Source organism: Sapajus apella, unplaced genomic scaffold, assembly GCF_009761245.1.
Source record: "Sapajus apella isolate SASKATOON/1434 unplaced genomic scaffold, GSC_monkey_1.0 scaffold27, whole genome shotgun sequence".
Taxonomy (NCBI): domain Eukaryota; kingdom Metazoa; phylum Chordata; class Mammalia; order Primates; family Cebidae; genus Sapajus; species Sapajus apella.
Window position 1 is genome coordinate 17,146,722 of NW_022436967.1, and position 14,527 is coordinate 17,161,248.

The 14,527-nt window shown below is 37.3% G+C and overlaps 1 protein-coding gene across 9 annotated transcripts in view; it reads left to right on the top strand.

Moving 5' to 3' along the window:
• TRPC3 (transient receptor potential cation channel subfamily C member 3) overlaps window positions 1–14,527 on the top strand; it is a 69,385-nt gene that overhangs the window by 29,486 nt on the left and 25,372 nt on the right. For all 9 annotated transcript variants that reach the window (XR_004273174.1, XM_032292389.1, XM_032292390.1 and 6 more), the window contains exons 4-6: window positions 7,098–7,262; window positions 10,570–10,786; window positions 12,229–12,462. Coding sequence is in view for 8 of the 9 variants with exons in the window: in XM_032292389.1 (XP_032148280.1) it covers window positions 7,098–7,262; window positions 10,570–10,786; window positions 12,229–12,462 (616 nt within the window). In the remaining variant the exon portion in view is untranslated. The remainder of the gene's footprint in view (window positions 1–7,097; window positions 7,263–10,569; window positions 10,787–12,228; window positions 12,463–14,527) is intronic.

A 14,527-nucleotide genomic window follows, 5' to 3' on the forward strand; every position in this document is an offset into this window, starting at 1 on the left:
TGAAAGTGTCATATGAGCAAAGACAGCTTATCTACACTTGTGCTTCTGTCAACTAAACTGCCTTGCAGAGTTTATGTCTTCCTGCATGTTAATTTTAAATAAATTGACATGTAGATTACAATGTATGAAATGTTGTTAATAATAAATTGATATCAGTCAACCACCAGGAAACAAAAAGTAATGTTTAGAACTGTAAGGAGATTTAGGACTTTGCAAACCTTTATGGTTTTGTTTGTTTTATGCAATAAAAGGAGTATTAATTAGCGTAAAGTCTTTGATTTGGAATCTTCACTCAATAAATGTGTGTAGGAATTCTATTCTAGAATAATAAATGTGTGTAAGAATTCTATTCTAAAATACTCCAAAGCCCTAATTCCTCCTTTCTTTCTTCCTTTCAAAGGTTTCCTTCATTTTCACTCAATACCCACCCATCTTCATTCTCACAAAGAGAAAAAAATATCACCCCACCCACTCCTGCTGCTTCCTTTTCCCACCATCTCATTTCTAGTCTCCAAGCAAAACCAGGTCTTGGGTTATAATGATACACAAACCCTGCCCATTCTGTCACAGAGGTAATCTACAGCCATATGCAAGCCACTGGAATTTCAAGATAATTTTATACGTTATGGACTGATAACATAATAAACTCAGATTTATTCAAATCAACCCTTAATTTCACCAAGGAAACCATTCTTATCTAATGGTAAGCCATATAGCCACATATGAGACTCAGGAAGTCCTTTTTCTACCCTCTGTCTAAGATCTACTCCCAACTCTGATTCTGAGTCTGTTGGCTTCTAACTGGGCTCAGGATTCCCAGAGCTCTGGTCTTCCCTAGAAATCAAAGCGTGAGTTCAACCCAGGCCTTACAGAACTCAGTGACAGTTAATCCAGAAAATGAAAACACAAAACACCAGAATAGGAGATATATGGCCATGAATTTAGTGTTTAAGTCACAAGGAACTTTCTAATATAAAAGTGAAGAAATCACAAAGCAAAAATATAAATAAGCTGGCCACATATAATGTAAAACCTCTGTACGATATCAGAAAGATTATAAACAAAAAAGTGAAAGGCAAACTGGGAAAAATGTTCTTTTTGATTATAACTCACAAAAGATTGATCTTCTTAATATCCCAAGAACTCAAATTTGTAGGGAAAACATCCAGAGCCCCATAGAAAAATCAGCAAAAGGTTAGAATAGGTATGTCACAGAAGAGAAAATTCAGATGGCTAAAAGCATATTTAAAATTTTCAGACCTTCTAGTGATACTAATGTAACATATATTAATGTACAAATACCATTTTCCCTCTCTCAAACTAACAAAGAATAAAAATTTACAGTGCTGAATGATTATAGTAAAACAGCAACAATATGCCTGCATCTTTACTAACATGGAATTGATTTTGAAGATTATTCATCCTAAAATCTTTTTTTTTTTTCCTTTTTTGAGATGGAGTCTTATTCTGTTGCCCAGGCTGGAATGCAGTGGCGAGATCTTGGCTCACTGCAACCTCTGCCTATTGGGTTCAAGCAATTCTCCTGCCTCAGCCTCCTGAGTAGCTGGGATTACAGGCACCCATCACCATGCCTGGCTAATTTTTGTATTTTTAGTAGAGATGGGGTTTTACCATGTTGGCCAGGCTGCTCTCAAACTCCTGACCTTAAGTGATCCGCCTGCCTTGGCCTCTCAGAGTACTGGGATTACAGGTGTGAGCCACTGGGCACAGCCTAAAATCATTTTTAAGGGGTCTCTAAGGTAAATTATAAAACTGGAAGGATAGTAAACACTATTTACAGAAATACCTATATTATTCTTTGGAAAGAGAATGGAATAGATTGGAAGATGAAATTTGATTTTCTGAAAATGGGTACAAGAAAATTAATTTTTAGGCAAAAACACGAATTTTGTTTAATTAGAATAATGGACTATTTGTCCCCGCTCCCAAAAGTCTTGAATTCTATTTCTGACTCTACCTCTATCCTGCTCTGTGAGGTAGGAGTAATTAACACAGAGTAGTACATGGTGATTGCTCAATAAGTATTAGCTACTAATAATGCCATTTCTACATTATGAAAATTCATACCCAGAGTGATGACTCTGAAGCAAGTTAGTCCTCAGTTATCAAAGACAGATTTCATGCCCCTTATACTGGATCCAGTCCTTAGTAAGAGACCATAGCCATTTAAGCAGGAAGGAATTTAATAAGTGATATTGGGGAAGCTCACAGAATCCCCAATATATGCAGCTGAACATTAATCCACTCCCCACCATAGAAATAACCAAAATTCTACCTACTTCACCATGAGCTATGTCTATTGTGAGAAAGTTTTTGACAAAAGATACTAGAGGTTGGTAGACTGTTGAATCTGGAAAACTGGGCTCTCAGAAAGAGAAGGAAAACATTTCCTGAGTTCTTCCTTTCTGTTCTCCTATTAATATTTCCTCCATAGTAGGATTAGATTTAAATATAGAAAAGGCATTCTAAAAAGAAACATACAGCAGTATACATAGGATAAAATTATCCATTGTGTATCTACTTACTGTGCAAAAAGTGCACAGGGAAAGCCCAGAATTAAAGAAAGATAATGAGAGATTGGTAAGTATACCACCGAGACTTTGGGGTGGTGTGCTGGCCGGCACAGTCCTAGGTCCTGCACTGTGTGGCCTCTTGTCTTGGTCTGTCCCCAGGCACCAAGAGATAACAGAGCATTTTGTACTCAGCAAGTTTGAAAATACAGAAAATCTGTGCAATATAAATTTCGGGTTTATATTTCACAATTCAGTGAGTTTTAAAAAGAAGTCGAATAGCCTAGTTTTTATTTACAAGAATATTTTCCTTTAAATTGTATGAATTATGGCTCTCACAGTGTCATTTAAAACAAATCCGGAGTTCCTACCAGAGTTCCTACCATGTTTTTACACATACTGTATTCCCATGAAAACAGGTCTTGTGAAGGCTGATTTGATGAAAAATGATGTAACATGAATTAATTTTTAAGTTAAAAATGTGATTGTTTTCCCTAACCTGTCCTAATCAGTGGTTCAGTTTATAATCTATTAGTCATTTGGCAAGAAAAAGCATTTGTTCTACATGCTTTTTGCTCAATTGAAAGATTAAGATTTTCTGTGTCAAACATTCTCTTTTTAAATCAGAAAACTCCAAGTAAGGGTATTAGTTTTGTGATGACTTCAATTTGTTGGTGCACTGAAGTTAGGAAACAGCATACAAATTTTATCCAGCTGGGCGTAACTGGTGTAGTAACATAAGGAGATTTTTCAGGAGGTAAAACAGTTTTAAGGTATAAAGGTCATTGCCTTATTTCGAAGGCATTGAAAAGAGCGAAACTTATCTCCTAAAGGGATTAGCTTTTTTGCCTTCACTTATTATTACTGTACTGGCTTCACTTTCTTTTTTGAAATGTTCCTTGTGAACTTGCATTAGGATTTTAACTCATTGGAGGAAAATTGTTTGTGTGGATGAAACAGAATCAACAAGTCCATGAGCTGGTGTATAATTATCTCAAAAAAAAATGAGTAGAATTAGACGTACAGGAAATAGACCTGGTAAGCTGAATTTTAAAGGGTAACAGGCAAAATGCAAACACCACAATTTTGGTCACTACTTAATGTAGAGTGTTTGCACTGTTGTACATCAAGTTAAAGATTGATGATCATATGTATGCCATATGGAAAGGACTGATTTCATCAAGTCTTTGAAGCTATGCAATATTAATAAATATGTAATTAATGGCATAAAGCACATCTTCAAATTTAAAGATTAGTCCAAGGAGGAGGAGGAGGAGGAAAGGGAGATTTACTATAACATTAGTATTTCTGATCTCAAGAGTTTAAAACCTAAGAACGACCAGTGCCTCAGTCTATTTGCATTGTTATAACAGAATGCCTGAGGTGGAGACATTTATAAGAACAAAACTTTATTCTTCATAGTTCTGGAGTCTGGGAAGTCCAAGATCAAGGCACTGACAAGTTTGATAGTCTGGTGAAGGCTGCATCCTCCAGAGGGGAGAAACACTGTGTCCTCACATGGCAGAAGAGTAGAAGAGCAAAGTAGCTGGATGCTGCATGAAGCCTCTTTTGCCTCTTTTATAAGGGTCTTAATACCATTAACAAGGGAGCAGCCCTCATGGCCTAATCACCTCTTGAAGGCCCTACCTGTTAACTCTGCCACATTGACAGTACCTGATTTTTGGAGGAGACACATTCAAACGATAGCTACCAAACACTCACAAAAGGGAAATTTGTCCATCAATTCCATATAGACACATGCCCACCTGCCTCTTAACTTCATGGGGATTTTGTTTCCTATAGAAACCTTTGGTCTAAAAACTGCATTGTTGATTTCCTAAGTGGTAATCTGATTTGGCGACATTATATGCTCCACCTGTAGTTTACCCTGAATGCACCATTACCTGTCTTAAGCTTAGCCTGGCTGTGGTCACCAGGGATACCTTTTATTTATATCCATCTAACTTCCCACAAATACAGATCCTCCAAATATCAGGATGCTTGTACCAACATTCAAATTAAGACTATTTTAAATTCTGATTAGGCATCTTGACAAGCATATGAGTTGAAGTGTCAGTTATAATACCTTATTTTGTATCTATTGACAGCTTACTGTGTACCCTAGAACAATGACTACTTATTAATTAATTCAACTCTGATATTTCCATTTTCATCTTCTTGTAGCAATATACTTGCCCAATATACTTCCAGGATCATAGAAGGGGCTTAAGGCATTTTGATGAGTGAATAAATGAATGAATGAATAAAGGACATTTAGGGACCATAGAGGGAGAGGTGAAGCAGGAAGGAAATGATCTAAATATAGTACAGGGGCAGAAGTGGAATTTTGAAGTTCTCAACAAGAATCCTAGGAAGTTGTCACATATACTTAGGAAGCCTTCAACCTTGATTATATTCATGAGTTCAAATAATGACAGCATTGGTCTGTGAAATGCTGTTTTAAAAAATTAGAACCTTGGAAAAATGACAAAATCTTGGGTGTGGAGAGAAGATCTAATATGTCCTTAGCAACTAGCAGCTACTGAAAAGCAGGACCTGGGATCGTGAAAACTGAATGGAAAGGAACTCGCATGATAAAATATGCTTCTTAGTTCAGGCTGCTGTAACTATGTACCACAGGCTGGGTAGTTTATAAACAACAGAAATTTATTTCTCACAGGTCTGGAGGCTGGAAATCTAAAATAGGCATAGTGAAGATCTGGTGAGGGCTCTCTTTGGGATTGCAGACTGCGGACTTCTCATTGTATCTTCACATGGCAGAAAGAGAGTGAGCTCTCTGGCCTTTTCCTATCAGAGCACAAATCCCATTCATGAAGGCTACTCCCTCATGATATAATTACATCCCCAAAGCCTGGCTTCCTACTACTCATCACATTGAGGCTTAGAATGTCAACATACGAATTTTGGGGGAGGCTTAGAATTTCAACATGTGAATTTTGGGGGACACAGACATTTTGTCCATAATAATATGTTTTTCACATTGAATCATCAAACAAGAAAAAGTAGCATCTTCTTTGTAGTACTTTAGATCCGCCAAACACTACTAATTAGTACTACGGGAAAGAACTCAGTTAAGTATTTCAAATCTAATATTTGTCAATTTTTTCTCACCACCTCTGTCTGTGGGTAGTTTAGTTCCCCTGTATGGTGGAGCAGAGGCAGCCACCAGTGCAGACATCAGTGGGCTTCTCTACTGGGTGCACTCCGGGGGCAAAAGCAGGGATTTCAGGAAATTGCACCTCCATTGCCTGCCCTGGGAGATGAGACTTTCTTTTTTAATTAAAATTGTTGACAGGAAACTGTGCACCAGTCAGTGGAACCCTGTGCATTTTCTTGTAAGTGGGCTTTGATAAATAGCCAAATATTAGTAACTCTAGGAATTACCTGGAGTTACTAAGAATCATCAGGATCATTAATTAGAGCTTGATTAAAGAGGAACCTCTGACCAGTAGGAACTGCAGCTGCTGTGTTTCTTAGAGTTCCCCAAAACATTTCATGGGTATTTCTTAACAGGCTCATTGTTATTGTTTATTCTGTTTTTTAGAAGACAGTGACACCTTGATTTTTGCGTTATTAAAAACTCCTTTAAAAAATATGTTGTCACTCATAGTTGATGTCTGAATTCCTGAGCTTGAACAAAGTGCATACGGCCATTCAAAAAAAGGCATATCTAGCTACAAATGGGCAGCTTTTGGCATAGGGACCTTTACGTGGGCCTGACTACAAATAATATTCTGCTTCTTGAATACGGACAGGGTTTTAAAGAAATCACAGTCCTTCTAAATGATGCAGGCGGATAACTTAACAAAATCAAATGGCTGGACTGAAATAAGTATAATTTGCTCATTTTTCCTGATTAGAATTGTAGTTATTAAAGAACTGCTGAAGATAAATAGTCATGTTCTTTTGACCTTTTGATAAAGGAAGCAATCAAAAAGAGGGCAGGAGGGAAGTGGCATTTGATGCCAGTTCCTGGAAGCAGTGCATGTGTGGACCCAGCATACTACTTGCAAGTCCATTGATTATTTTTCAGACCTTTTACAGATTTGCAGTAATAGTACATAATTACAAAAGGGTGCATCATGCACATATTTTTTATACATGCAGCATTTTAGGGGTTGCTCACAAAACTTCACACATTTCTCTTTTAGCTATAGTCTGCAATAAACCAAGTGACTTTTTTTCTTTTCCATTTTGAACTGGATGCAAGTAAGCTGGCCAACAGCAAGATGGGACACATTTTTACAAAAGAAACCAGATGTCACCCAGTTTCCACAGAGAAATCTGTGAATCATGGAGGGTTTCCATCAAAAAGAACTATGATAAGCACAACACCAATTTTACCTTCTCGTTTCCATTCTAGTTCTTCTATTAGTTCTGAGACAATTTTGAAAAATGGAGGGAAGGCAAAGAATATTACCAGAACCTTCCTGTACCTATGCTTTAATATCTTTAGGATGCACATGCATTTAATAGTTGAACTATTGACAATGGTATGGAAACTTACCTTTCTCTTCCCTTCTCAAACTCTCTCTCTCCCAACAGTTTGTGGCTCATCCCAACTGCCAGCAACAGCTCTTGACGATCTGGTATGAAAACCTCTCAGGCCTAAGGGAGCAGACCATAGCAATCAAGTGTCTCGTTGTGCTGGTTGTGGCCCTGGGCCTTCCATTCCTGGCCATCGGCTACTGGATTGCACCTTGTAGCAGGGTACAGGCTTTCTACATCTCTTTCCTCTATGGTTGGTGTACCATGTCTCTTTGGGATTAAAAAAAAAGTAAAAGCTTCATGCTTAATACTCTTATCAGTTTTACGCTGAATGTTAATTGACTCAAGAACACAGATTTTGCTTTTTAATTACTGGATCAATTCAAATAAAGGATGAAAAAGGATTTGGTACTAATGGGATAGATCACATTTTCAGGCATAAAATATTTAGGCTTTTAAGATAAAAATCCTCATGGTAGACAGGGAAGGAAAAGCTGCTTGAGCAAAGTAGTACTTGTATTGATTTTATTGACAGCTTATTAACAGTGTCAGCTGGGCTGGCCTGTGGACAGACCCGGGAATGGAGAGCATGACTGCAGTAGTACCAAGAAACAGTTATGCTGGGAACTAGAAGGGCAGCCCATTTGGACCTGTCAGAAGAAATCTAAGGTTGATTATGTGAAGCACAGTTGAGAACAGTGGTGGTATTCAAAGTCTTCAAGAAAATGCACGTCAGGTTCCCCTAGCCCTTTGTTCATTCAGACAGTTCTTAAAAATGTAGAATTTAGGCTGGGCATGGTGGCTCATGCTTGTAATCCCAGCACTTTGTGAGGCCAAGGCTGGTGGATCACGAGGTCAGGAGATCAAGACCATTATGGCTAACACAGTGAAACCCTGTCTCTACTAAAAATACAAAAAATTAGCCAGGCGTGGTGGCACGCACCTATAGTCCCGCCTACTTGGGAGGCTGAGGCAGGAGAATCACTTGAACCCAGGAGGCAGAGGTTGCAGTGAGCCGAGATCGTGCCACTGCACTCCAGACTGGGCAACAGGGCAAGACTCTGTCTTAAAAAAAAAAAATGTAGAATTTAGTTTCTGGGGTTTTAGATTTTTTTTAGATTGCTTATTTGGTTTTGCTTGGATCATTTTGGTTAGTACCTTCATTCTCCTCTCAACTTGCCAATGTAGAATCAGTTTAGTTGTGCCCAAGAGATCCCCTAGCAAGATGAGGAAGGAATACTAGTCATACCAGTTATTAAGGCACTGCCAGAGAGAAGGAGTTGTGCTGAGATCCTTTAATCCTGTTTTTATATTCTGAAATTTGATTTTGTTTAAATCAGAGGTAGTTTCAAGGCAAAATGAGTAAAGGGCACTTACAAATGATCCTGGAAATCTGCCATCTCTCTGGCTCAGCAGTCTCCCCCGGCAGAGTTCTGCTCTGAAAACACCATAGATGTATGAGAACATTCATCCATCTCACTTCATCATTGAGTTGCCCATGCAATCTAAGGCAGAAAATTTGTCATTTTGATAATGTTTGATAACTCAACTAAGTACTTTTGTTATGTATCATGGAAAATTACAGTAAGATTCTTCAAATACATAAACACTAAAGATGAAAAACTATAAATAATATGAGAGGGCATGCAATAAAACAAAAACTACATCCTACCTAAATAATTTTCCTTTCTGAAGGAAATGAGTTGCAAAATTCAGGCTTAGAAGTCTCTTAGGGGAGCTTAATCAGTTAAAACATTCCATCAGGTTTGAAGTTGACATCTTGGGGTTCACTTCTTTTTTTTCCTACACATTTACAAGTACAACTAAGTGTGGAATGCTCTGCAGAGAAGGGAAACGTGGAGGTTGAGCCATTCCCGGAGCTCATGTTTATAGCTGCCATATACCACCTATCTTACAGCAAAACGGCAACATAGCAAGAATTTTCCATGTAGATCCCATTTTTGAGATTGGCATTCTGCTTTCTTTTCATGTTATTTAAAGTTTTAAAAGATTGACCTTTAGGAGAAACAGACTTGGCAATTCCCAAGAAATTTCTATGTGCTAGGGATAAGCTACCCCAAATGTGCCCTTTTTGCAGCTGTATAACAGCAAGGTGATGTGTAAATGTGTTATTTTTTCTGTGTCTCACATAGAAAATGTGACATTTGTCTGTGTGCATTCATACTCAATCCTGAAAATACGAGACATTTCTTTCATCATTTATTGATATCACATTAAGGTTCTAGACCTGCAAAAACTTTTGTTTGGAGTTACAGTCCTTTAAATGTGAACTTCATTACTTTATAAGGTCATAGAGTGAGTTAAAAAGCGGGGTTTGAGAGTGTACAATAGAGAACATACTTGATAAATCTACCAAATGTACCTAATTCTTGGACTGTGGAAGCCCTTGGGACAGAAGGAATTGTTTTTCATTTTCACAAGAACGTGGGACTTTTAAGGACATTATATCATAGGGGATTTTAAAGGAGTCACCTTAAAATAATTATAAACTGAACTTTAGAAATCCTTTTGTACCATTTACATGATTATCCAACTCAGAGATCACTTTCAATTAAGTTAACCTACTTAGAGGTTTTAATTATTGTGTATCTCCCTCTTCTCATTAGGGGTAGTAACAGATACAATGTTGATCTTGATTCTAATATTTTCTGCCTTTTTTATAGTGCACCAGGTATAACTTGATTTTGGAATATTTAGAATGAGAACTAAAATTTATTTCTGTAGTAGTAACTTTTCTTTTTTTTTTTTTTTTTTTTTTTTTGAGACGGAGTTTCGCTCTTGTTACCCAGGCTGGAGTACAATGGTGCGATCTCAGCTCACCGCAACCTCCGCCTCCTGGGTTCAGGCAATTCTCCTGCCTCAACCTCCTGAGTAGCTGGGATTACAGGCATGTGCCACCATGCCCAGCTAATGTTTTGTATTTTTAGTAGAGACGGGGTTTCACCATGTTGACCAGGATGGTCTCGATCTCTTGACCTCGTGATCCACCCTCCTTGGCCTCCCAAAGTGCTGGGATTACAGGCTTGAGCCACTGTGCCCGGGTGTAGTGTAATTTTTTTAATCATCAAAGGGTTTTTAATGTCTTATATGAGTCTATAAGCTCATCATAACATCTCAATTGCAAAGCGATAAAGAATTATACAGTACAAAGTTGAAGTTTCTTTTCCTAGACCCTAAAAATCTGGACTTTGCATATTATTTTCTGTAAAAATAAGAGCAAGTACCAGTATGGGCTCTGTGATTTCCAGGAGTGCATCTGTGAATGCAGCCTACCCTAAGACAAATTGAACGTTTAGAAACCATGAATTTTGAAGACTTATTAAATTATTTTTGGAGGAAGCATCTCCCTAAAAGAATATTTTTCACAATGTAGAGCTTTTTGGAAACAGAAACAGAATTTTGAGTGTTCTCCTTTCATCTATTTTTTTTTTTTAAATCCTGTATTGTAACTGCCACAAGTGAAAGCCAGATTCTCTGAAGCAAACTTTTCCTCTATGCTTTGTTACAGCTGGGGAAAATTCTGCGAAGCCCTTTTATGAAGTTTGTAGCACATGCAGCTTCTTTCATCATCTTCCTGGGACTGCTTGTGTTCAACGCCTCAGACAGATTTGAAGGCATCACCACACTGCCCAATATCACGGTTATTGACTATCCCAAGCAGATCTTCAGGGTGAAAACCACCCAGTTTACATGGACTGAAATGCTAATTATGGTCTGGGTTCTTGGTAAGCCTTTTATTTTAAGTACCCTAATTTCTACCAAAAAGTAATTATAGAAATAATTGTCATTTTCTATTGAAAAAAATATTATATCTTATATGACGATAACATCACTGTTGTAAGATAAGCTAAATAGCAAAATAATTAAATAATTTTCCAGCTAGGTAATACTAAAAGGTATCCCTTAATACTAAATAAATTTTTTCATGAGTAACATAAGCCTAATTACAAATATACTGTGTTTCAGAAATCTAACTTCAATTATTGAACAAGATGTAAGTTTTAAAACATGACTCTCTGTGATCAATTATTTAATTGAAATACTTAAGAAATGACCCAGTGGTTATCAATTGACAACAGAGAATTTCTCTGTTGCTTTAGTTCCAGAGATTTTAAGAGACTTTTCATTTTCAGAATATTTGTTATTAGGTTGGGTACTAAAGTAATTGTGGTTTTTACTATTTTTAAAATGGCAAAAACTGCAATTACTTTTGCACCAACCTATTTCAACTTACAATAACCCATTTTGAATAGCTAGGTTAAAATAAGAATTTGACGCAATGTGAGGAAAATAATTTGTTGTGCTCCATGCTAAGAAATGGAAACTGGAACAAGGTTGTTTATTGCTGATTAATCCAAAGTCATTTTTGCACATTCTCTTTTATCCAGTGTAATTCTTGGTATCTTCTCATTTTCTGAGTTAGTAGTTTCGTTCTTCTCCTCATTCACTCCTGTGGCCTCAGCCTAGGTCATATAATTATTTTATAAATTTTCTTTTAAGCCATTATATATTTTTTTAAATTCCACAATATTTTCCCTTTTTGTAGTCAGGACAATTTGTTAAGTTGGACTATTTTGTCCTCATTTTCTGCTTTCAGTTCCTTCAGAATGTCCTAGGGCTACCCACTTAAGGGTTTCATCTTTTTCAAATGATGTTGCTTTCTTCCCAGCATGACATGGAAATGAGGAGAGAGGATAAGAGGATTATTGGGAAACTGTTCTTCTTGTTAAAAATCTTGGGGACTTATTTCTCCGCTAATCACTATGGTTCGATAACTAACCATTGTCATCTTATAAGAACATATTTTCTTCTCCAAAAGTCTTATGGGATGACTTGAAGAGCCTTCCTTGCTTATTTCCTTTCCTTCTTCCTTGTCCCCACCCTCCTCTACCACCTCCTCTACATGAATAAAGACATTTCTGGTGCCACATGTAGACTGTACTTCTCCAAATTCTAATGTGGTGGAGTGAATTATTTTCTTAGCAGGAGCTTCTTCCATTTAACTCTGCCCAGGCCCTCAGTGACCATACAGTCAATGCTTTGTGATGCCTAGTACAGCGCTTGATGTGTAGGGTATTTCAGAGAAGTGGCTGATGATGGACAGAATAATGGCTTCTTGGTGTAGCCTGTAAAATCTGACCTGCACCTTCTGTATTTGTTGTGACAGGAATGATGTGGTCTGAGTGTAAGGAGCTCTGGCTGGAAGGACCTAGGGAATACATTTTGCAGCTGTGGAATGTGCTCGACTTTGGGATGCTCTCCATCTTCATTGCTGCTTTCACAGCCAGATTCCTAGCTTTCCTTCAGGCAACAAAGGCACAACAGTATGTGGACAGTTATGTCCAAGAGAGTGACCTCAGTGAAGTGACACTCCCACCAGAGATACAGTATTTCACTTATGGTAAGTTGTTAGCTTCAGGGTACCCTTCTGTTTTGGGAAAGGTATCAGAACCACATTTTGGAAGGAAATGCCAATGATAGGTGTATTGAATATTACTATGGACAGTGGAGAAAGCATGAACTTTGGAACTCTACACAACGATTCATTTCAAGGCTATGACTCCCCTTTGTTGTGTAACCTTGTTCAGGTCAATTTGCTTCTCTGTGTGTCAGTTTCCAAAGCTATAAAAAGACAGTGTTGCAAGATGGAAGAAAATTATCTTTAACCCTATAAGATAATTACTATTGGGACTGTCTTAATTAGGGAAAAAATAGTTTGATAAACTGCTTGAATGTGGAAGATAAGTCCCTGAGAGCATGGATTCAAGGAGATAAGATAATAAAAAGTGTCAAACTGCTCTGCAGGCAAAGTGAACAGGTAATTCAACAGGGGCAGGAAGTAGGTTCTAAAGTGACCGTGAGAATGTAAGCCCTGGAGAAACAGCAGGAATATGGGGGGAGAATGTTGTCCTGTTCACATGGCATGGAATGGGGTTCATGCCAAACTTCTCTATATTATGTCAGTGAGACCTCAGCTGACATCCGATGTGAAAGGACTTGATGCCTTCCTTGCCCCATACAAGTAATGTTAGCCTCCTTTCCCTTGAGGCCAAATTGAGGAGCCATAGTTAGCAAATTTGTATATGGTTGTAAAATCTGAAATATGGAAAAGACTTCAGATTTCATGAAAGTATTGTATAATTTTCATCTTACAAGTAAGGGAACTCAGGCACAGAATTTAAATGTGTTCTGGTTGTGAAGAATTATTTTTTATGGGTGTAATTAGGGCACACTGTGATGAGTACAAGCAGCATGTTAATGTTATTGAAGGCTGGACTTCAGCTCCGAAATATACGATGTAATTAAGCACCTCTGTTATTGTCATAAGCAAATATGTTTATATACCAAGGAGACTTGTTCAAATGAGCACCATTTGTGATTAATTAATTTTAGATTGTATTTTATGTAATATATCTTGACTATTTCATAACCTATTTATTTAAATTTATTCACGTATATTTAGTGACTGTTGTCTGGAAGGGAATTTGTGGATTAAGGCTTCCCTACCTCCTATGTGTATTGTTTTGATCAAGTTTTTAACTTTTCTAAGTCTGGTTTCTCTAAAAAGAGGATAATAGTATCACATCCATAGGGTCATTGAAAGAAGTATCTGACACATATTAAACATTCAATAAATGTTAATTTCTTAAACTTTTATTTTAGATTCAGAGGGTACATGTGCAGATTTGTTACCTTAGTATATTGCATGATTCTGAGGTTTAGAGCTAAGAATGACCCCATGACCAGGTTACTGAACATATACACAATAGATAGTTTTTCACACCTTTCCTCTTCCCTCTAGTAGTTTCCAATTTCATTGTTGCTATGTTTATGTCCATGAGTACCCAATATTTAGCTTCCACTTATAAGTGAGAACCTGCCATATTTGGTTTTCTATTCCTGCATTAATTCACTTAGGATAATGGCCTCCAGCTGCATCCATGATTGTTGTTCCTTTTTGTGGCTTCATAGTATTCAGTGGTATAGATATACTACATTTTCTGTATCCAATCCACTGTCGATGAGTACCTAGGTTGATGCCATATCTTAGCTATTGTGAATAGTGCTGCAATGAAGATGCAAGTGCATGTGTGTTTTGGTAAAATAATGTTTTATTTTGGATATATACCCATGAATGGAGTTGCTGAATTGAATGGTAGTTCACAGTTCTTTGAGAAATCTCCAAAGTACTTTCCACAACGGCTGAACTGATCAATAAATGTTAATTTTTGTTGTTATTGCAGATGTCTACAATACATCCATTCTTTTGGGAATGACTCAGTTTACACAAAATTAATCACATAATATTTCACTGACCTGCCAGGTCTGCTGCAGACATAATAAGTGACCTTGAAAGGGTTGTTAGGGGTCCTCATTCTGAATCTATATCCAAAATTTTTTTACTTCAGTGGCATTTTACATTTTTTTAGGGATAAGTTATATTGCTTAGATATCACATCATCAGC